The sequence below is a fragment of the Solanum stenotomum genome, chromosome 7 (genome assembly GCF_019186545.1).
Source record: "Solanum stenotomum isolate F172 chromosome 7, ASM1918654v1, whole genome shotgun sequence".
In the NCBI taxonomy this organism is placed as follows: Eukaryota; Viridiplantae; Streptophyta; class Magnoliopsida; order Solanales; family Solanaceae; genus Solanum; species Solanum stenotomum.
In genome coordinates this window covers 9,280,160-9,302,550 of record NC_064288.1, presented here as the reverse complement: position 1 = coordinate 9,302,550, position 22,391 = coordinate 9,280,160, and the positions used below count along the sequence as shown (strand labels likewise).

Below are 22,391 nucleotides of genomic sequence, written 5' to 3'. Positions count from 1 at the left end.
CAGAGGTGCATCTATCACCAAAAAGAATATGATTATCTATGTTGTACAGTTGCAGTTTTATGTAATGAATGTTAAATAAAATAATTTGCTAAGTACATGTTTAAGATACACTTATCATTGTTTATATTACTTAAATAATAACACTTTAATTAGTCGACAAAAGCTAAAAAGTAGTGATTGTTCTGTATAATATATCATTATCCATTGTGGATCCTCCGCATATTAAAAGCTGATTCGGGAGTGAGCGCTGAGCAGTCCACAATTATTTATTTAACAAAACAAAACGTATAAAAATCTTTTATTACATGAAATTAAAAAAAAAAAATGTCTAGTTAATAGTTTGGTCTAAAAATATTTATATTGCTAATAATTTGGTTCAAAGGTGCCTTTCTGGTTGCTCAAATGAGTCAAAAATGTCATTTTCTAAAGTAATTTGTTTACATAGTTTAACTACCAAATACCAATCACTAATTTTATTCTATTATTTAACTTTTTCTTCAAAGCTTTCATCATTTTATTCTCTTGATAACTCAGACTTATAATCTTAAGATTAAAAGTAGAAAGTACTTAACTACTTATCATTCAAGTAACATTATTTTGTCAAATTATGATCCTAATTAAGTTGAGTCCTTTCGTTATCTTAAAATATAAAGTACTACCACTTTTTTTTTTGTTAGTAATTTTTTTTTATTGTCATAGATAAGAATAAAAATTGATATTTTTTTTTTATTCTTAACCTAGGTGGTCCTAAGAATGTAAGGTACCCCTTGGTGGTGCTAAAGCACAATTCTTACTACATGTCCAAGTATATCGAATATTTGATGCACTGGAGATATTGAGAACGATAGTGCTCTAAGAACAGAATATATATGTCTTTAATTTGAATCTGACATGTCAAAATGATTTATCTACTTGTGGCATAACGCAAGAAATGACCATTTTTTTCTAAGAGGAATGATATAGTATAATTAAATTACACATTATGGATAATGAGAAACACATTATAGTAAGGCCTCGTTTTAAAAGGATTTGAAGTTGAAGTTTTGTCTGAACATGTAATTGGAATATTTTGTCAGACTATGAGTTGCAACCTGCTATTCCAAATTGTCAAAGAATGTTATAATGAAGAAATTGTAAGTCAATATATAGCTAGCTTTACAGTTTTTTGCAACCAGATATTCTTTGCTCACTTGTTTTCTCACTTTCTAAGTGATAAAGGTGATGGCTCAGTTCCTGGGGTTGACGTACACTTACTTGAGCATATCCATAACCAAAAACATTGGATTAGATTATTCATAGACACTATTATTGCTCTGTACTATTAGCATAGAATAAGAAATGTGGATATGTGGGACAAGGTGGGAGTGGCTTTTTGTGGAGGATATGATGTGAAAAGTGAGGGTGAGATGATTCGGACATGTGAAGATGAGATACACATATGCCTCAGAGTAGAGGTGCCAGAGATTTTTTATGGATGGTTTCAGAATAAGTAGAGGTAGACTGAAGAAGTAGTGGATCATTGGACAGGGCATGAAATAGTTTCGGTTTAGCAAGGACATGACTTTAGATAGGAGGGTATGAAAGACACAAATTAGGACAGAAAGTCAGTATGTAGCCGTGTTTCGTCTTATTGTCCCTTCATATTAGTAGTCGTAGTATTGTTCTTATAGTTTCATTCCTTCAAAAATTTTTACTATATGTTGTTCTTTATATCTCGATCATCATTTTGTTGCAGTATCTATTGTGTTACTATCTATTATTTTTATTATTATTTGATGTTTCTTGTATTTTCATTACTTTTTTTTTAGATTATTCTGGACTTTTTTTCTTAAGCCGGGGGTCTATTAGAAACAAGATATCTACCTCTGAGGTACGAATAAGGCCTATATATACTCTACTGGCCTTTCCAAACTCCATTTCGTGGAACTTACCCCTGATATGTTGTTGTACTATTAGCATAGAATAAACTCATGACTGTGAATCACTCAATAGTAAAAGATTTATGGAATCGGAAAGAGCAACTTTTTTATAATACCAACTTACACATCTTTGTTTACATTTGAAATAGACGGTTGGTAGATATTGTAGGTAGTTATAAATATATTTTTCAACGTATGAATTTTTTGTTTACAAAATATAAATTTATTGATCAAGTTTTACTTTAGTTTACAAAATTTGTTGAAATCATGCTCTCAAATCCTATTACCAAATGCTTACTAAATCAAATAAGGAGTAAACTACGAAGTTGCTCTCATTTCAGAAATTATTCTATATAAATATATATCTTAATAGGTGATAATATGTAGATGATGTGAACATGTCATGGATGGTGCTCCATGGTAAGTCTAGCCCCTTTTATTCAAAAAAATAAAAATAATGATTAAAAATGTTTGAATTGAATACACATTTGAATATAAAAACGTTACAGATATATACAATCCTAATAAATAGTTTGCACTTTGCTCAACTCTTAAAATATATGCACACCACAATTCAAACTCATAGTAAACATTAACAAATTTTTTCATGACATAGCGATTTACACAAATTGAGGAATTCTTGAAGATGAAATCTTTCCTAAATAAATACGTCAACATGATTGAGCCAAACCCCTTTGCAATTTCTTTGTCAAACAAAATAGAGAAAAATATTCACAACAAAAAAAAAATCTAGGGTTCTTCATTTTAAAAATAGAAAAGAGCAAAACTAATATCAAAATTTAAGGATTCAACTTCCAATTTTATTGGTTTAAAATAGTTGTTCTGGTAGTTGTAAACAAGAAGAAATTCAAAACTTAGAAATATTAGTACATTATATACGTCATATACATTATTATACATAGTGATGCACATAATATACATAGTATATACATTATTATACACAATGTTATAGGTTGTATATATATATTTGTCATACATAACACTACTATAATAAAAGCATCGTCCAACCACCCTGAAAATGTAATGTCGGTTGGTTTGGTCTTGGATTGACTTTTTTTATTTAAAACCAAACCAATATAAGTATAGTTGGAATTTTTTTTTCCAATACCAAACTAAGTAAACCAGACCATAAGTCGGATTTTTTTTCTGATTTTACTCAATTTTATGATTTAGTTCAATTTTCAATTCGATTTTGTACATCCCTTATCATAATGCAGAAGTTAGGATTATGATGGTCAATATGACTGCATCTATTAATTAATACCTGGACTCACCCATTAATGACTTTAAAAGCTAAAACGTTTAATGCCTATATTGAGATAGGATCTTGGGTATCAGAACATGTAATTAGTCTTGCTAGACTACTGAACCATGCTTCTTCATTATGTTTAGTGGGCTCATTTTGTTTACCTCTAACATTTTATAATGAATTTATTCATGTAAAAAACCAAAAAAAAATTGACGAAGCGGATTCAGCTGAACCCTCTTAAACCAATATAGATGTAAAAAGTGAGTCAAGTAAAAATACATAAATTAAAATATTCGAATAACCCATATTTGATATACGAATCAAAGATGGGGTAGACCAATAGATATTATGAATCATATTATCAATTGTTTTCTTATTATGTAAAAGAAATAAGTACTCCTAGATTACAAGCATTTTTTTTCTTATCGTTTTTCTTTTAAGGTGTGTTTGGTATGAAGCAAAATATTTATGTTCTTCTCTAGAGAACACATTTCAAATAAGTACTCCCTCCGTCTCATTTTATGCGGCAATATTTGATCGGGCACGGAGTTTAAGAAATAAATGAAGACTTTGAAATGTTCACTAAATTGCTCTTTAAAAAGTAGACTCACTTTTCTCTCTCCTCATAAATGTATTGGAGTATTATTTTAAGATTAAGTGGGACCAACATGGGTAAAAGATGAATTGTACCTTTAAATACTTACCATATAAGGAAATGTGACATTCTTTTTTGGACTGACCAAAAAGGAAATGGTGCCACATAAAATGGGACGGAGGGAGTAATATTTTCCTTATACCACACCCTTAATAAGAGTATGTTTTTTAAAGGTTTTTATATGTTACATACTTTTAAGGGGAGTGCAATTGGTGGTTATATTCATGAATTATTCATGTTTTATGATGGATAATATGAATTGATCATGTTTGACCATTTTTGAATGATTGGATACCTAATTCATTTAACATGAGCTGATTCAAGCGGATAATTATTTCACCCCTAGTTATGAGTCATTTAGGTATTATTTCATGTAGAAAGAAGTTAAAATAACTACTACGTAAACTAGTAATACATGAATAACTTTAACCAGTCACCAAACAATCCTTTATGTGTTGTGAATGTATTAGAACACTAAATAATTGAAAGACGAAAAGATATAAGCAGAAGTTTCTACAACTTGAAGTAAAACACGTAAAATTTTGAGAGAATCATCATTCTAATGCGATTAACTAAAAGAGAAAAATGAAGGGAAGTGCATCATATTCTTTGTGCTACGCCCACATATTTCATATTATTTAATTCACTAGGAGTAAAATCTATATCTATATATCTATATATATAATAAGCCACAATGCAAAGATTTTTATAGTATTTAGTTACATTGTAACTATCTTGTTAGCTTTCAACCAAAAGGAGTACTTCTTTTATATAAATAATAAATATGTCATTGTATGAGCTATTTATTACTCATTCCTTTTGAATTTGTTAATCTAATTTTGATCTGACACATAGTTTACGAAAGTAAATTAGATTTTCAGAAAAAACATTAAGTGATACTTGAAGTTGTCCCAGATTTTTAAAAAGACACCTTAACTTTGCGTGCGTCCTATTACCCCACAAAACATTCAAAATCACAATAAATACACATTTTTTACACAATATTTCCACTTTGGACAAAAATATCCTTCGAATGTGCAATTTCTTAAAAACAAAAAGTCGGACCCATTATTGATGTATTGAAGGACGCTTTGGTAATTTCCTATGATGAATTCGTTTTGTTTGTTTCTTTTAAATTTATTTTACTATACTAAATAATTGTATAAAATATTATGAATCACGATAATTAATTACTTAAATATTTAAAAGATATAAAAATATATAAAAGATCTGATTGACTCTTCATATTTTACTTGTGACACATATATAAATTGGGACAAATGAAATAATATATAGTATTTGAAAATTCCTTAGAAAGTACTATAAATTACAGTAATTAACAGCTAGAAATATTTCAAAGACAAAAAAAATTGATTGAATCTCAAAAATTTTTTAGTACTACATAAATTGAGAAAGAAGAAATGACCTCTATTATTTGAAAATGGCGTAAAAGTATTACAAATCATACAATAAGAATTAACAATTTTAAATTTTAAAAGACTTTAATGTTTTATACTTATTCTATTTCCACTTTGGACAAAAATATCCTCCCAATATGCATATTTTTTTAAACAAAAAGTGGGACCCATTATTGATGTATTCAAGGATGCTTTGGTAATTTTCCTATGATGAATTCGTTTTGTTTGTTCTTTAATTTTTTTAAATAATTGTATTAAATATTATAAATCACAATAATTATTTACTTAAATATTGAAAAGATATAAAAATATGTAAAAGATCTTATTAACTCTTCAAATTTTATCGGTGACACATAAATTGGACAAATGAAATAATATATATTATTTAAAAATTACTTAGAAAGTACAATAATTTACAGTAATTAACAATAGAATATTTTAAAGACAAAAAAAATTGATTGAATCTCGAAATTTTATTAGTGCCACATAAATTGAGAAAGAAGAAATAACTTTTATTATTTCAAAATTGCGTAAAAGATATTACAAATCATACAACAATAATTAGCAATTTAGAATGTTAAAAGACATAAAAAAAATGTTTACCATAGTTAACAATAATTAAAAATTTAAACTATTTTAAATTAATATTAAAGTTTAATTAACTCTTTAATTTTGTCTTTGTCACATAAATTGAAACAAAAAATGACACATATTGGGCCCGTGCTAGTACGGGCTCCGATGTCTAGTATATATATAAAGGAGAAACATAGAGAAGGTGATGTGGCACTTCTCTATGATCTCCATTTCAATTTTTCCTTTTTCTCTTTTTTTTGGCCCTTTTTTATATTTAAAATATTTAATTTATTGTGAAAGTATTATTTAATTTATTATAAATAAATATTATATTAATGAAGGAACATTTATGTATATCAAAAACTCTTCACATGTCAAGTATTTTTTTATTTTTAATATTATATAAAAAAAGAAAAATGACAATTACCACTCCTCCATTTATTTTAATTTTAATGTACAAAATTGAATGTCTAAAAATTTACTACTCCACTCAATTCCTATAGTTTGAAAAATTAAAAGTCTCATCAGTTTTTCTTTTTTTTTTTGCCTTGTGGGTATTTTCTTATTATATAGAAAAGAAAATGACAACATATATATATATATATATATATATATATATAAAGCTAAATGTAGACAAGGTGATGTGACACTTATCTATGACGTTCATTCCTATTTGTCTTTTTTCTCCTTTGTTTGGGCGTTTGTTAGTTTTTCTCCTCATTTTTAATGTAGTTAATATTTATATAATTGTTGAATAACTAATGTTTTATTGTAAATATGTTATATTTATATATATATATATATATATAACTAAATGTAGACAAGGTGATGTGGCACTTATCTATGACGTTCATTCCTATTTATCTTTTTTCTCCTTTTTTTGGGCATTTGTTAGTTTTTCTCCTCATTTTTAATGTAATTAATATTTATATAATTGTTGAATAACTAATGTTTTATTGTAAATATGTTATATTAATGTAGATGTCCATAATTTCAAGATGTAATTGCACCATTATGTGAATAAACTCACACCTCCACCACCTCCTCTTTTATCTTCCACACCCCTTAATCTTCCCCACATTCTCAAAAATTAATGTCATGTTTATTATTATCTCTTTATATGTCTTAATGTAACAATATAAATAGAGGTCTTGAGGATTATGTTATGCACTTAAAAATTTGAGAAACACTTGAATATACTCAGAAAAATAAGAAAGCTCTTCTATCTTATCTCTCTACATTTTTTGTCTACTTTCTTACTTATATTATTACTTCTTTAGATTAATTTGAAATATGTTTTGATTCTTGAATAGCCACATCTAATTGCATTTACCTTCTAGACTAGAAAAAGATGTATTAATACTTTGTAATTGTTCAATGTAATTATATACGACGAAAATTCATTGTCTCCCAATAGATATGCGATTTGTTACAAATGAATTCAAAGAGACAAAAATCTACGTGAAGATATCTGCTATTAAATATTATTTTGGTTATAAAGTTGCATTTTCAAGGTAATAATTTGCCCACTTCTTTCTTTTTTGGTTGTTTTAGAAGTAGTATAAATATGCAAGTGTGAAAAATGTTTCGGAGTTTCGAAAATATAATACTTTTCAAGTACTTTATTATTTATTTCCTATTTCAGTTTGTCTTTGATTCATTTAGTTGAAGAAAAAATTGACAATGATTTAAATTATCTTTATGTCCAATGCGATGGACAAGAAAAGTAAACCTACACTAAGTCACTAAGGTATAATAAACATTTTATTCTTTGCCTTTTTTTCTTTTATTCAATATAAATGCATAAATTATTTTATAGTTTTAATTTAAAATTTTGATATGTATTTATACTTTCGAATGCAATAACTTTGAGTAGGTGATTATTTCCTATGTTGAATTGCGACTTTGACGTGTGAGTTTTCATCATGCAATAACTTTTGTATGCTCTTCCTTTGCCTTTATTTTTTTTCTTAAATAATTTCTTTGTAATTTTTCATGATCTATAATTATTTTCCATCAATTCTTTTGACTTTATAAATTTTCATCAAATAATATGAGTGATATAAATTTATATTATATTAATCTCATAATGTCTTTTTCTAAAAAAAAATGTCTTGATTTCTTCCCATGTGTTCTTTCATAATACTTAAAAATTATTTTTTTTCAATAAAAAAAAAAATTTCATCCGATTTTCAAAAAGAGGAAGGAAAAAACCTAACAATACAAAAAAATAAATAATCAAAAAACGAATAATTTCAAGAAGAAAATATAATTGTCAAGACAGAAATAATGACAGCTCTACCACCATCCAAATCATCATGGTCTTAAAGCTTGACTTGTATTAGAAAGGTTATGCCAACACATTTTTAATTAATTAATAAGGCATTAGAAAGGCTATGCCAACACATTCTTAATTAATTTATAAGGCCAAACATACGCATTGACAATTTTTAGATATTTTTAAGTTAACACATAATTTTACATAGATAGGAATAGACAAGATGATATAATACCTTTTTATGAAATAAAATATTATTTGCACCCTTTTTTCATTTAACACTTTAATTGTGAAATAAATTGGACACATGATAAAAAAAAATTGAAGATTGAAAACATAATTTAATATTCATTCAAAAACATTGGTACTTAATATTTATAATAGAATATTCAATGTAAATTTATGAGGAATACGAGAAAATGGATGAGGTGAAAAGATTGTAACTCATATGAACTTGCAATGTTAATTGAAATTCAATAAATATGTTAACATAAATTTATGTTAAGAAAATGTAAGAAATGGCCTTATGAAGTGGCTTTTGAATTTTTGTAGTGTCTCTTTTTTCTCATGTTTGTTTTGATTTTTTTCAATATGACAATTCAATTCAATTTATTTTATTAATATGTCATACAATTCCTATACTAATTTGGATTATTAGCTTATATACCAAGTTGATGAAGTATAATATTTTTTTTCATTGTCTTTTCTAAAAATTCTCAAATAGATTGAACATATTATTTTTGTTATAATATTACTTTGTGTATTATGAATTTTAAAAATTTTAAAAACTTTATAACTTAATCAAAGAATTTGAACATCGCTATACTTACACCTACACTCAAATGAATAGCAACATTTCATGAAACATCTTCAATTCATGAATTCAAATTATTAGAGTGGTGAGTATGAGTAGAAAACTGATGGATTTTTTTTTAGTTTATATTCTTTTTTGAGTGATATAATAAAGTATGTCTTTTTGAGAAATTTTTTATATCATGTTTTCATTTAATTATTTCTTGAGTAGCAAAGACTAAATATATATAAATAACCTGGGTGAACAAATATATAATCAAAGGTTTGTCAAAAAGTTATTTTTATACATAATTCTTTTTATATTTGCTTAAAACAAAATATAAATAAAGTTCAATTTGAATTTTCATGGTCAAATTAATATTCAAATAAAGTAAAAAATTTCAAATTCTTTTAATTTATAATTTCTTATGACCAAACAGGTGATGTAATTTTTTTTATTTTGTGCAAAGCGCGAATAAGTTCCCTAGTAGAGAAATAAAATGAAAGTGATCAAGTAGTAATATTTTATACTCAGATAATGCAAACATCCAGGAGAGAGAAATTATTGTAATGTGTGCGGAAGTTAAGAATCCTGCGTGCAATGTTGGCTCCTTTAACCAACAGATGAGATTCCATGAGAGCTTGGACCCACCCTGTCAAGCTTTTCCCTCTACTCTCACTCAAATCAATATTCATTCTTTACTCATCTAGTTTTTTCAAACTTCATCCTTCAAAATTCTTAGTACTAAACTCGTATTTCTAAGAATTATTATATTATTATAGAAAGATATAGTAATATTTACAAATCTGGAATGAATGGTTAGGATCTGAAATTCACCAATGTCCATATTGTAGCCCTATGATTGAAAAATAGTCATTATTATAACAACTACTTTTCAGAGCAGGGTGTCTGTCATTTCTTTAGACCTCCCTCTGAAATTTTTATTCCTACCAAAGATAAGGTAATCAAAGCCCAAGTTGGAATTAGTTATTATAATCTTACATATTGTGGCAGGGAAAGTTCATTACTGCTAACATGTGACACACACATCTTTACTGTGCAGACCAACTCTGCCTAATCAAAAAGATAAAGGATAGTGCTATCCCAATTGAAATCTGCAGACCTGCAGAGACAAGTTGGATTTTGCTGAATCACAGATAACGCATCTGTTCCTTCACATGAAGGAACAAAATACCGAACCCCAACTGTAAGCCTGGCTCAGGTGTATTTTCACTTCTTTCAACCATCACATATGTACTTGTACAACAGTCAACAGAAAATTAGAGAATATTAAAATGCCTCACTTTCATGTAACGGAATGAATATATCTGAATTAGATCGAATAATGAGAGCATAAATCTAGTTCCATACGACCAAAATGCTACCAAAAGAATCATCGTTCAATCCTTCTCCCTGTACTTTCTGTTACCAGTGGGAATAACGTACACATTTAGGTGGAGTAAGTGGATAATCAGTTCATTTACATGTCTCTAGAATTCAAGAATAGAACATGAAAGTGACGAGGAATGCAAAAAAAATTGATTGCTTTACTTCTCGAAAAGCATAAACCGCCAGACCACCTTAACAACTGGAGATGTAATTCATAAGAACCAATTAAGGCTAATCTTCCCAAGCCAAAAGAGAAGAGGAAATTGAGCTAGAGCAATAAACAATAGGAGATAATGATGGCTACTTGAATCGTATGTCCTCACCTCTGCAAAGAGAACTCTCTTCATCGTCTTCACCAAGAATATTCCCATGCACAAACATGTCCACGGCATCAAAAAGTAGTAAGAATAGTTCGATATAATTGTTCCCAAAAGAGCTATGGACAATCCTGCAAAAGCATATCCTGCGTATGAAACAATGTCAAGGAGAGGAGCCTCTCCACTACCCAATGACAACAACGTCATCTTCAGCAACGAAACTTGTAAAAACCAGCCAACCAATCCCTTGATAAACAGCCAACTGAGAGCTTCTGGGCTAAACCTGACAAGATATGACAAGATTAAGAATTAACACAAGCAAAAGGAAGAGGATATAGTGCAGGGAGGTATTCCACACTACAGAAGATATTGCAAGAAAGTAAAATGTCACAATTTGCAGTACACTGGGAACATCAAAAAAGAGGCATACACATGGGTAGAATATGACTAAACAGACCATAGCTAGAAATCAAGGAAACATCACCAATTATATCTGACATGACATGCCGAAAACTACTCCTTTTTCCATAGCTAACTATCGTATTTTCTGTTGAGTTGCAAGATTTGTTTACTTTCCTAAAGAACATTCTTTTATATACTCTTTGGCAGGAGTATCTTCTTATAATTCAGTTTTAGAAGATATCACATGCCCTTTCTGTAATGTTAATTTTAATCCTACCTTTCGGACCCACTTCAATCTAATATAACAAAATTTCAATTGTTACCCAAGTCATACTGTCCAACCAAAGAAGGAACCTAGATTGGGATTGACGAGATGGCCTAAAGGAGATTAGCACAAAACGAAATCATCTGGTGTAGCAGATAGCTTCATGCAAATAACTGAATTAAGTACTGTTGCTGAAAACATTTTAAAATTTCATACACTTCATGTTCAAGTATAAATGTCGTGGCATTTGGCACTTCAACAAATATGAGGTGAGCAACCATTACCAAATTCAACACAGATATTTGATGGGTAAAAGATCATGTACTTATTACTATTACTAACCACCACATTCAAAGCCTAAATGAAGCTCAACGAAACAATAAGCCTACCTCCCCTGCAGACCCAATGATAAGCCAGCAAGAACAACATAAGTACCAAAGGCCATAAACGGAATGTATAAATCTGGAGCATTTATGTCATAGATAGGGGGCTTATAGGATAGCCTGCCACCAACAGGCTCTGTGATTCTTGTCCAATGACCCTGCATACAGTTGAGAAGATTACTACTAGGGGAACATAATGCTAAGAGATACTCCAATGAGATCAAGGCTAACAAAATCTTACTCTGTGTAGGAAAGGGAAAAGGATAACTTTCAGTTTGTTTCTCACGTAGTGGTCATTCACTTGGAAGTAGTACTGGGGATCAGAAAAATATCTACTTACCTGTTTACATAAAAAAGTTGCAAGTTAGAATTCATTTCTACGAGCAAAGCTACACAATCAGTGTCATCCAAAAATAAAATATTATGGATGGAATGGTAGGTGTTTTTATCTGAAAGAAGGTAAGTATTATGGAATGGTAGATGTTTTGGGCACTAAAAATGTTGAAATAAGGCAGTTAATGGTACTATCATCGAAAATATCTTTATTGTGTTGCGCAACCTTATTGTTCCAAAACATCACTACAGTCGATGTGATTCCATGAAATACATAAATATTTTTTTCTTTATTTGCAACAACGATGAAGCAAAATGGGAGGGATAGCAGCGATTTAAGTGCAAGGAACGGAAGCAGGTGAACGCTCCACTAAGAATGTAATTATCATTTAGAATTATTTAGGTGAGAGAAGTATTTGCTGAACCCCTGACTATTTCAGAAATTAGCTTTTAAGCACTTCAAAGGCGAAAAGACATTTTTGCGGCTCATGATAATATAGAAAAATTACACTTGAGCCGAGGGTCTTTCGGAAAAAGCCTTTCTACCTCCACAAGGTAGTGGTAGGTCTACATACTTTCTACCCTCCCCAGACCTCACTTGTGGTATTTCACTGGGTATCAGGGTATGTTGTTGTTGTTGTTGTTGTTGCTGTTGATAATACAGAAAAAATCCTGATGCACATGAGACTTCTGTTTGCTAAAACACTTTGAAGTACAAGAGAGGAAAAACTATATTTTAGAAAAGAAAGTTTTAAAATACTGTTGCATTATCAAACCCTAAAAAGTATGGCAATTTATTTAATTTCCACTGATGGTTTCCTCATTCTTTCTTTTATTTATTTTGCTAGTTTCTGCATGATGCTTCAGTCACAAAAGCAACTCTAATTCAATCACTCTTTGTGACAAATACATATATCATTTATGAAGAAAGCATCTATATCACTTGCTGTGTGAGGGCAAATCTTTTTCCCTCCCTTAGCAGTGTACTTTATAATCCAACTGTTGGCAAGACAAAATACTCTGTCCAATCTCTTCCCCTTTTCCGGTCCCATTTCCACTTCCCTCAGCATTTTACCACCCTGTGCCCCTTCTCTAATCACCTTCTCCTTCATTGATCAACCATCAGGGTAATTTCCTGGGTCAATATGCCTGTCATTTGCTAAATAAACTATAATCCCACAGACTTATGTAGTAATGTTACTTTCTTTTATAATGGTGGTACCCAAGTCATTTGTGTGCCTCCTTGACTAATCCACAGGTACCTAATTCAAATCTTCACCGAGTGTCGCCTCTATTAGGACTTGAATCTTCATTCCTCATTTTACCCCAACTCTTAGAGCGCTGCATCACCCCCTTAGGGATCACAAATAATTATGTCACATACAAGCGCCCACAATTTCAATAATCGCCCTTGTTAACAATCATTCCATCCAATCTGGTACGCACACTTTACATCAAGACATTACGAGTATTCAAACATCAACGAGGAGGCAAATACCAATTTGTAAGAGTAGAATCAGAAGATGGTGCAATAATTTTCCAGTTTTATTATTATTGGTTCCATCTCCTTTAACCACTTATTCCTCTTCTTCTAAGCAGAGGTCATATAGTTTTTTTGCTCTCAGGTAGATGCCAATTTGAGTGATACTGACTCATCAATTGCAGTTATTAAGGAGTGGAATTTTCTTCACCTTGTTTCCAAATTTCAATCACTATATGATGATGGATGGAAGAACCCCCTTACATCTGAAATTCAGCTCAAAGTTCAAATCACACTTACATTACTGTATTAGTAACAATGCCTATTGAATGATGTCATCAAAGTAAAGACAAAGTGTGCTACTTGCCCTTGGGAATTTCTCAGTTATAAAAGAAAAATCGAAGTACAACAAAACAAATTGAAATCTTACAAGAAAACTATTACTATGGTGGAATGACTATAGATAAAAGAAAGTAAATAAAGAAAGAAAAAGAAAGCATTATTCCTTCGCCTATTGAGAAACAACATTCCTTTGCCTACTGTTACGTCATTATATATTCCTAGCATATGTTCCACCACCTAATGATTAATGAACAACTATTAACATAAGAGTCATTATTTTTAAGAAACCTATACAAATAAAATAAACTATGGGAAAACTTACATTGCTTTGAACATAATGAGAACTTGATCCAAGAATTTTTTCTCCATAAGCCCCTAATCCACCTCTAATGAACCCAGAGCTAGCACCAGAGAATGCATTTCCAAAAGGGTTCGCTTGTGTATTAGCAGGCGGTCCTCCGGGCTGTGCTCCAAGGTTATCATACATTTCTGCAATATGTGTGGTTTTTTCAACACAAGTGTGAGTAACTCAACATATGCAAAATCCTTTGATTGGAAGCCATGAGCAGTAGCGGCTCTCTGTTTCCGATTTCAGACATTGATAGGATAGTGTTTAGAGAAAATTTTGCAGCTACAAGAAGCAAAGAAGTCGAAATTTCAAGCAGCAAGTGTAAAGAAGGTAAAGGTACAGCTGAAGTAGTTACTAATCACTGCTTCAAGTCTTCACCATACCTTCTAAACACCCCCAACTAAGGGTAAAGCTCAAGAGTAATAGCTGGATAGAAAAGGAAGTGATGAAAGAAGGAAGCTTTGACCCCATCTTTTGCATGCAGGTAATAGCATCAATTACACACAAACTTACGCCTAGGATATGACAGCTTGAAATGTGATATTGACGCTTTACACATCAAATAGTGGAGTACAAGAAGGGCTGATGGAAACATAGAACCAAAGGAATTACCTAAAGTCATGCTTGGCGGGCAAGTTTGACCAGTTTATAGGAGTTGGTGAAAGATTAAGCCACGTCAAGAGTAAGGATGTCTATTGGGAGAGGCCTTGTTTGAACTGCTGTCAGATGATGAAGCACATGGGATTGGAATGGGGGAGGGAGTGTTCCATCTCGACTGATGATCTATTTGAGATTGGAGAAGGGAGTAAGAAGCAAATTCCACAACAAAGTCCGAAATTCAAAGCAACTACGAGAAGATTGCAGAGATGGCTAGAGAGGAACTGTCAATCTGCCACCATGAAAAGAGACTCTGGGAATGTGCAATCATACATGTCTAATATTTGCTTCCTGAGCATATTTCTGATCGAGGGGATGATGAAGACAAAACCCAGTCCAGCTACTGGGAAGTATCAAAGGTACATGGTTTCCATGATGGAGTCAGAATAGGAAGGGGAAAGACTGTTTGCTGGGTCTGAGAAAGCAGAGCTTTTGGAAGATTCTCTAAATAAAATTGACAGTTTCGAGAAAGAGAAATGACAACTGGCACAGATTGAAAGGAACAGAGAGGCAACCAAAAGAAAAATGCTAAAATCACAGGTATCAACTTTCATGAGAGTAGTATAGGTTGGAACTTAAAATATTTAGAGTGCTCAGTCATCTATGATGAGAGGAAGTGGAGAAAAGCCATGGAGGTGTGAACAAGACGAGGGTAAGGAGATGATGCTTCCATAACCCCGTGAAAATTAAAATGCTATCATGAAATGTAACAAGTTTTAAATAATTACAACAAGAGATGTGAAAAGGCATGTTGTAAAGTTGATGTCCTGATGTGTTCTACATTCAAGAGACAAAAGGGAACTGATTACGGAGCCTATAATCCGAACTACGGAATCAATTAGGGGTGGGGGGTATAGGGGTTGCATATGTCTTCGGAGAGCAGCCTAGCATACTTTGGTGATTCGGAATAGCTGGATATTTTTTTTTATTAGAGGCTATTATGATGCCACAGTAAATATCATAAGCTTGCCGTGCACTAATGAGGATTTTTAATGAGTCTATTAAAGAATGAATAGAGATTTCAGGTGCAACACTACATGTAAAATAAAGTGTAATGCTAAAGAGTTTAATGAACTTTTATGTATAGTGATGGCAGGTATCATCACGAAGACACAAATTAAGGTCATCTATCATATAGTTGTTAAGACAATTGAGATGCTAACCTTACTGAAATAGTACTGTACAAATTTAAATGGGTGTGCCCAATTGGCAAAAGGCAAAGCTTCACGTAATTGTGCACTTGGGCTTTTCAATTATCTGCAAGCAATAAGCACTTTTTAAAAATAAAGATCTTCAAACACTAACCAATTAATAAAGGTTGCATTTTTTCTATAGATCAGGTAAAGTAAAATAAAGTTTTATTTTCACACGAGAGAAGCTAAAACAATTGCCATGCAATTTCCACTTCAACCGGATGAACCAAATTTTAAAATTCCCACAACATACTGCACTACATATAACAGCTGAAAGTCAGGCTCTGTACAAATTACAACACATAAATAACGAAGGATGGTTTTGTGATGTATTAAGAAATCTATTTTAGTTTATTGACTTTTAGAATTCTCAGTTTTCTTTACTTCTTTCAATAGGAGTTTCACAGTTCCTTCCAATTTCAGAAGAATCTGTTTCATGAAGAAAGTAGGCGTGTCCAAACACACCTATTTCTAAATTCTCAGCAGGCCATATTACCTAAGTAAATCAACAGTGTCTAATAATACAGACAAGGAACAAATTTTATCTTCCCAAGTGTAAATTGCCAAGAAGAGCAAACCCTATTTGCTAAACATGGGATAGATTCCATTCATTGAGGAGACTTTAAATTTTTGTATTGCCATCACCACAAAATGTAAACAACAAGTGTCATTTTCCAAGCTTCCTCTATCTCTTTCTAGCAGTAGTGAGATGAAAAACTGCTAAAGTTAGTTACTTGATCAAATCCCTCCCACCCCCCCTTACTGAAAAAAACGAAAAAGTTGTTAGGAGACTTGGTGCTCAAATAAGTAGCCACTACATGGATAACTGCAATCCAAACATATAATGAGAAAAGACAGGTGATTAATTTAGGTCCAAGAACTCTGTAGAACTAGACAACAACTGTGTGAGATCACTTCCCACAAAGGTTAATCAATTTATTATAGCTGGGGAGAAAACATCCATTGTTCCACGCCACCGATTCAAATTAAATTACACCAGCAAAATATCTCATATCTTGTTACACAAAAGGGTGCAGGTTTTACAAGTTTCAAGAGCAGAAAGGGAAACCATAAAATCAATATTTTCAAATTGCATTTCATTTCTGTCTTGTTTATGTCTGGAAAATGCCATGGATCCATAACACCAGTACTCAAATCTCTACAATAAATCATTCCCCAACTCGAACTTACTAGTATAGAGAGAAAATAGAAATCAATTAAAAGAGAAAAATCACAATGCTAAACTTTTACGAGACAGGATCATATATATAATTCATGCCTTAGTTACAATAATTAATCCAAAAATTTCTCAGTTAGGAAGAGAAAATTTTACCTTTTCTGCAGAAAAAACCAGAGATAATTGAAATGTAGCAGTAATGAATATCTCAAACAGCAAGTTTAAAACTTAACAAATAAGGCGTTGAAGGGCAGATCCAAACTTAGAAGCCAAGATTGCAGACCGAGAAAAGAAATCAAATGGGTGGGCAACCATTTTTTTATGACCCGACCCATATTCTATAGCTTTTCACTAAAATTATTTCGAGGTGACCAATAAGTTCAATAACAGAGGAATTTAAAAAAAAATACTTATAACTTTTCATAAAGGTATTAATTATTCAATGCAATAAGGGGTCGTTTGGTAGGAAGTATTATTATGAGAAATAATTCATGTATTATGTATTGTATTATATAGTACTGTGTTTGATCAGAATTTGAATCTATGTATAACGAATTCATGGATTAGTTATACACCTTACATGGTATTAGAAAATGCATTACTAATAGGATTTAATATCATGGATAAGTCTATGTAAAGACAAAAATATCCCTCAAATCATTTTAATCATTTGTTTTTTTTCTTGATTATATGTTTTATATTTGTACTAGTAAATTTATTTAAATAAATTAGCGTACAAATTATTTAGAGAGAGTTGTTTATTAACATAAAGTGACCCCTCAAGTTGTCTTGAATTTTCAAAAAAACACATTAACTATGTAGGCGTCCTATTACCCCCTTAACAATTTTAAAGTGAAATTATTACATTATTTTTGGGTCAATCTCATTTTTTCAAAAACAAATGTTATCACACACCAATCATTATGTGACATGTGTTAATTTAATTTAAAATATAATTTTTTTTCATTTTAATTTTTTCTTTACCTTTTTTTCTCTCTCTTACTTTTGCTTATTTTATTGTTATTACTTTTATTTTAATTTCATCTTACATTTCATTTCACCTTCCATCACATCCCATCCACCCCCACTTTCAAGCTGACATCTTTCGTCCATTTCTTTCTTTCTTTCTTCTTCTTTACCTTTCACTTTCATCCTTCTCTACCCTCGTCAAGTTGTGTCCCTCCCTTCCCATCCTCTTTTTTTTTCTTTTTTTCTTCTTCTTCCGTCAAATTCCATCCTTCCAGTGATTTTTTTCTTTAAAAAATTCATTATTTTCTAAACTTTGTTGAGTTAGTGATAACAAAACTAATTATTTTTCTAAGAAAATTTAAAATTTTGAAAGTATCATCAATTAATTTATCTTCTTTTCATATAAATTAAAAATTAAAAATAATAATTTTGAAAGAATAAATGAATTCCCCAAAAATTGAAAGAGCTTGATGAAACCCGGATAATAAAGTTAAATAATACCTCCTAATCATTTTGTAATCTAATGAGTTCATCAAATTGTTCGAAATTTTTAAAAAAATAGATAAAGGTTTAAAATTGAAGAGACATAAACTAAAAATAGTGTAAAAAAAAAAAAAAAGGGGCGGTGTATTAAAATTGCGACATTGAAAATGGAGAGTTTTAATGGAGATAACAATGAATTTTTGAAGAAGAACGAGAAAAAATAACAAAGAAAAAAAGTTGAAATAATAAGAAAAACAAGAAATTATATTTTATAACAAAATAACTATAAAAATAAATTTATATTCATTATTTTGTGTTGTTCATGCTCTTTAAAGAGAGTGTATGCACTCTCTATGCCAAGTGGACAAAAAATGATGTAATAATATCAGTTCAAGATTGTTTAGGGGGGTAATAGGACGTCCGCATAGTTAAGGTGTTTTTTTGAAAATTCGGGACAACTTCAGGTGTCACTTTATGCTTTTTCTCCTAAATAATTCCAATAGAAATCAATACAATATTTGAAGTGTGTGTGTGGTCGATTTTGGTTTAAAAGTAGATGGTTTATCTTTTTTAATATGAAAATTGACATTTTGTGTGTGATATATTTATTAAGATGACAATTATTTATCCTCAAATAATTCAAGTGAAAAAATAACAAACATGACAACAACATTGTTCTTCTCCTAGCTAGTTAAAAAGTCATAAAAATAATATTGTCCGGCAATTATCTACCTTGACGTGGGAAACAATGAATCAAACACTTGATAAGAATAAACCCTGCATTACTAATACATGCACTACTATTCTCTGCATTACTAATCCCTCCATTATTAATCTTTGTACCAAATGACCCCTATAAATACATTGTATTTGCCTCTATACACATTCTCGGACAAATGTATCTCGTCTCTCTCCTCTCCCATCTCGCTACTTCTTTGTATATGTGTTTTCATTATGTATTTAAATATTGAGTATTTAACATGCACTTGTGGATTTAGTGTATCTATGAATATTAATATCATCCCGTGTAGAAGTGTGCAAAAATCAAACCTATCAGTAAATCGAATCGAATAAAATGTTATCGAACAATTGTTATTGGGTTATTCGATTATTGGGTTAATAGGTTTTCAATGGTCTTATAAAAATAAAAAATCAGATTATTTGTTCGATATTGGTTTTGTAATATTGGGTAAATTGATCACCCATTAAGACAATTTAGGGTTGTTCACGGTTAGTTTGGATCGGTTATTGGTCATAATCAAAATCAAACCAATTTAATAAGTTTTTAAATTATCAAAACTAACCAAACCAAATACAATATATATCTACCGTTTTGGTTGTTAATCATTTTGGTTTGATTTGGCTCGGTTATTAACTATACACAAAAAAAATGATACATTCAAAAGAGAGAGAAAAGACAACAACTCTTTCAAAACGAAAAATAGTTAGAACGACTAACATTACAGAACTTTCGATCACTAACTTTATTGTATATAAATCTTCAAAATTCACCATTTTGACCTAGATGAAAGAGAAAATGACATTTCTAGTCCCACCAAGAATTGTAAATAGACACTCATGTACATAAAACCAATAAGATAAATGTTCTCGTCTTGGACATTTTTGCTTTCATAAATTAATTATAAATGAAATTTGTTAAAAATATATATAAGATACTTATAATTATTTTTAAATATAATATATTATGCATGTATAATAATAAAATATAAGTATATGATTTATCGGTTCTGTTATTTCTTCGTTTTTAAAACAAAATCATAGTCAAACCATATACTATCGGTTTCTAAAAATCTAAAACCAAACTGAAAAATCAAACCAAACCGATTAATTTACTACATTTACACCTACATAAATATTAAATATTAATATCAATTGGTTACTACATTTGTCCTTTTAGCCTTCAATTCACATTTTTGCACTAGTTCTTTTATTTGTGTTGCACTTGTAAAGTTCTTTTCATGTTAGTTACTACTGTTTAATTCTATTTTATGAGCATTCCGTAAAGTTACATTATTGTCTTGTCGCGCCAAATTATTAGACAATTCATATAACTATTGTATGGTAATTTTCTTACTGGTTACACAGAAAATCGAACCGCTAAGAACCAAAAATTGATAAATCGAAAATTGATAAAAATATCTTATTAATTTGATTATTAATTTAGCATATTTAAAAATTAAATCAATGAACTGAACTAACAATGCATAAAACTGAATCAAACTGAGTGATGCTAACCCCTTATCCAATGTGTCCAATATCAAATATCTAATGTATTTAATATAACTTTCATGTTTCCAGTTTCAAAAATACATAATTGTATCTAGTGTATCTTTGCATAGTTATAGATTGGCTCTAAGAGGACATTGTAGTATCTAGTCTATTTGTGATATATAAAGCATATATGTACATAAGTACATCTATCTAGTATCAAAGTTACATGTGTCTGATATCAAATTTGTGATGTATCCAATGTATATATGCATTATATACTTAGAAGAAAACGACGACAAATTAAAGAAAAAGATATAATTATCTAGATACACACATAGTGAACCTCTACAACTATCTAGTATCAACTATGTAGTCATAAGTTCATTCAATAAAAAAAAGATTTAAAATCTTTGTAAGGAGATCGATGGAGGTGAAGTAGGTTTGGGTTAGGTTAAGTTAGTTGGGTTGGATTATATTAGGATGGTGGATTTTAATGTGAAAGTTGTATAAAATAGTAAACTATTAACTAAAATTAAATATTATAATCACAATTTCATTTAATTCTAATCTCGCAAACACTTTGTCATTCGCCTCTCTCCCCAGATTTTCGCTCGCCACTCTCCATTTCTCGCTTGTCAGTCTCTCTCGCCTCTCTCACTTTATTCAAACACAAATGTATAAATTATGTTTGTGTTTGTATAAAGTGAAAAGAAATTGTATATATATATATATCTTTTCGTTCGCCTCTCTCCCCAGCGAATCTCACTCGCCACTCTCCCAGATTTCGCTTGCCGCTCTCCCTCGCCTCTCTCACTTTATACAAACACAAATGTATAAATTGCGTTTGTGTTTGTATAATTCGAGAGAAAACTGTATATACAAATACAAATACATATATTTTCGTCCTATACACTTATAATTATACAAATACATATTTTCCCCTGCTCAGTTCTCTTTTGTCTTTCTCTCTTTCTCGCTTTATACAAACACAGATTATACAAATTACAATGTATAATTTGTGTTGTATAAAGCGAGAGAGAGGGATTTGATATACAAATGTTTTATTCGATTCAATTGTATACAAATTCAAATTTTATGCAGATATGCAAACACAATCATTGATGCATATACATAGTAGTTACATATATACAATTATCTAATCAATATACATATACAATTGCTGCACTTTTGTCACGCCCCAAACTCGAGGGGCGCAACTGGCTCCTAATGCCAAAACTCAAGCCCGAGCCGACCCTGCTGAACCATTTGCTACTAGCGCATGACAGCTACACGCAATCAAGAAATCAAACAAGTATATCTCAGCTTAAAACTAAGCCATCGGCCGGCAAAGCCCCTGCCAACTGATCTATAAAGGAAACAACTACTCCCAGGAAATCATATAAATAAATAGCCAACTAGAACAGAAGTCCTGATTGGGCCGTCGAGGCCACCATGATATCTATACCGAAACTAAAAGCAAGTAAATATCAATACAATACATCAAACAACTCACA

At 30.5% G+C, this 22,391-nt stretch overlaps 1 protein-coding gene across 1 annotated transcript; it reads right to left on the bottom strand.

Annotated features, from left to right (window-relative positions):
- Window positions 1–10,299: 10,299 nt before the first annotated feature.
- LOC125870932 (uncharacterized) lies at window positions 10,300–17,456 on the bottom strand. Its single transcript, XM_049551481.1, has 6 exons — window positions 17,350–17,456; window positions 15,987–16,080; window positions 14,140–14,306; window positions 11,904–12,002; window positions 11,669–11,820; window positions 10,300–10,895 (listed from the first exon to the last, which is right to left on the bottom strand). Exons 3-6 carry the CDS (start codon window positions 14,302–14,304, stop codon window positions 10,508–10,510), a joined length of 804 nt encoding a protein of 267 aa, XP_049407438.1. The 5' UTR covers window positions 14,305–14,306; window positions 15,987–16,080; window positions 17,350–17,456; the 3' UTR covers window positions 10,300–10,507.
- Between the last annotated feature and the right edge of the window lie 4,935 nt (window positions 17,457–22,391).

Coding starts and splice junctions, on each gene's coding strand:
- LOC125870932 (XM_049551481.1), bottom strand. CDS start 14,304: ATGTATGATAACCTTGGAGCACAGCCCGGAGGACCGCCTGCTAATACA. Junction 12,003..14,139: donor CTCATTATGTTCAAAGCAAT/GTAAGTTTTCCC, acceptor TTATGTAAACAG/GTAAGTAGATATTTTTCTGA. Junction 10,896..11,668: donor TCATTGGGTCTGCAGGGGAG/GTAGGCTTATTG, acceptor ATATCTTGTCAG/GTTTAGCCCAGAAGCTCTCA.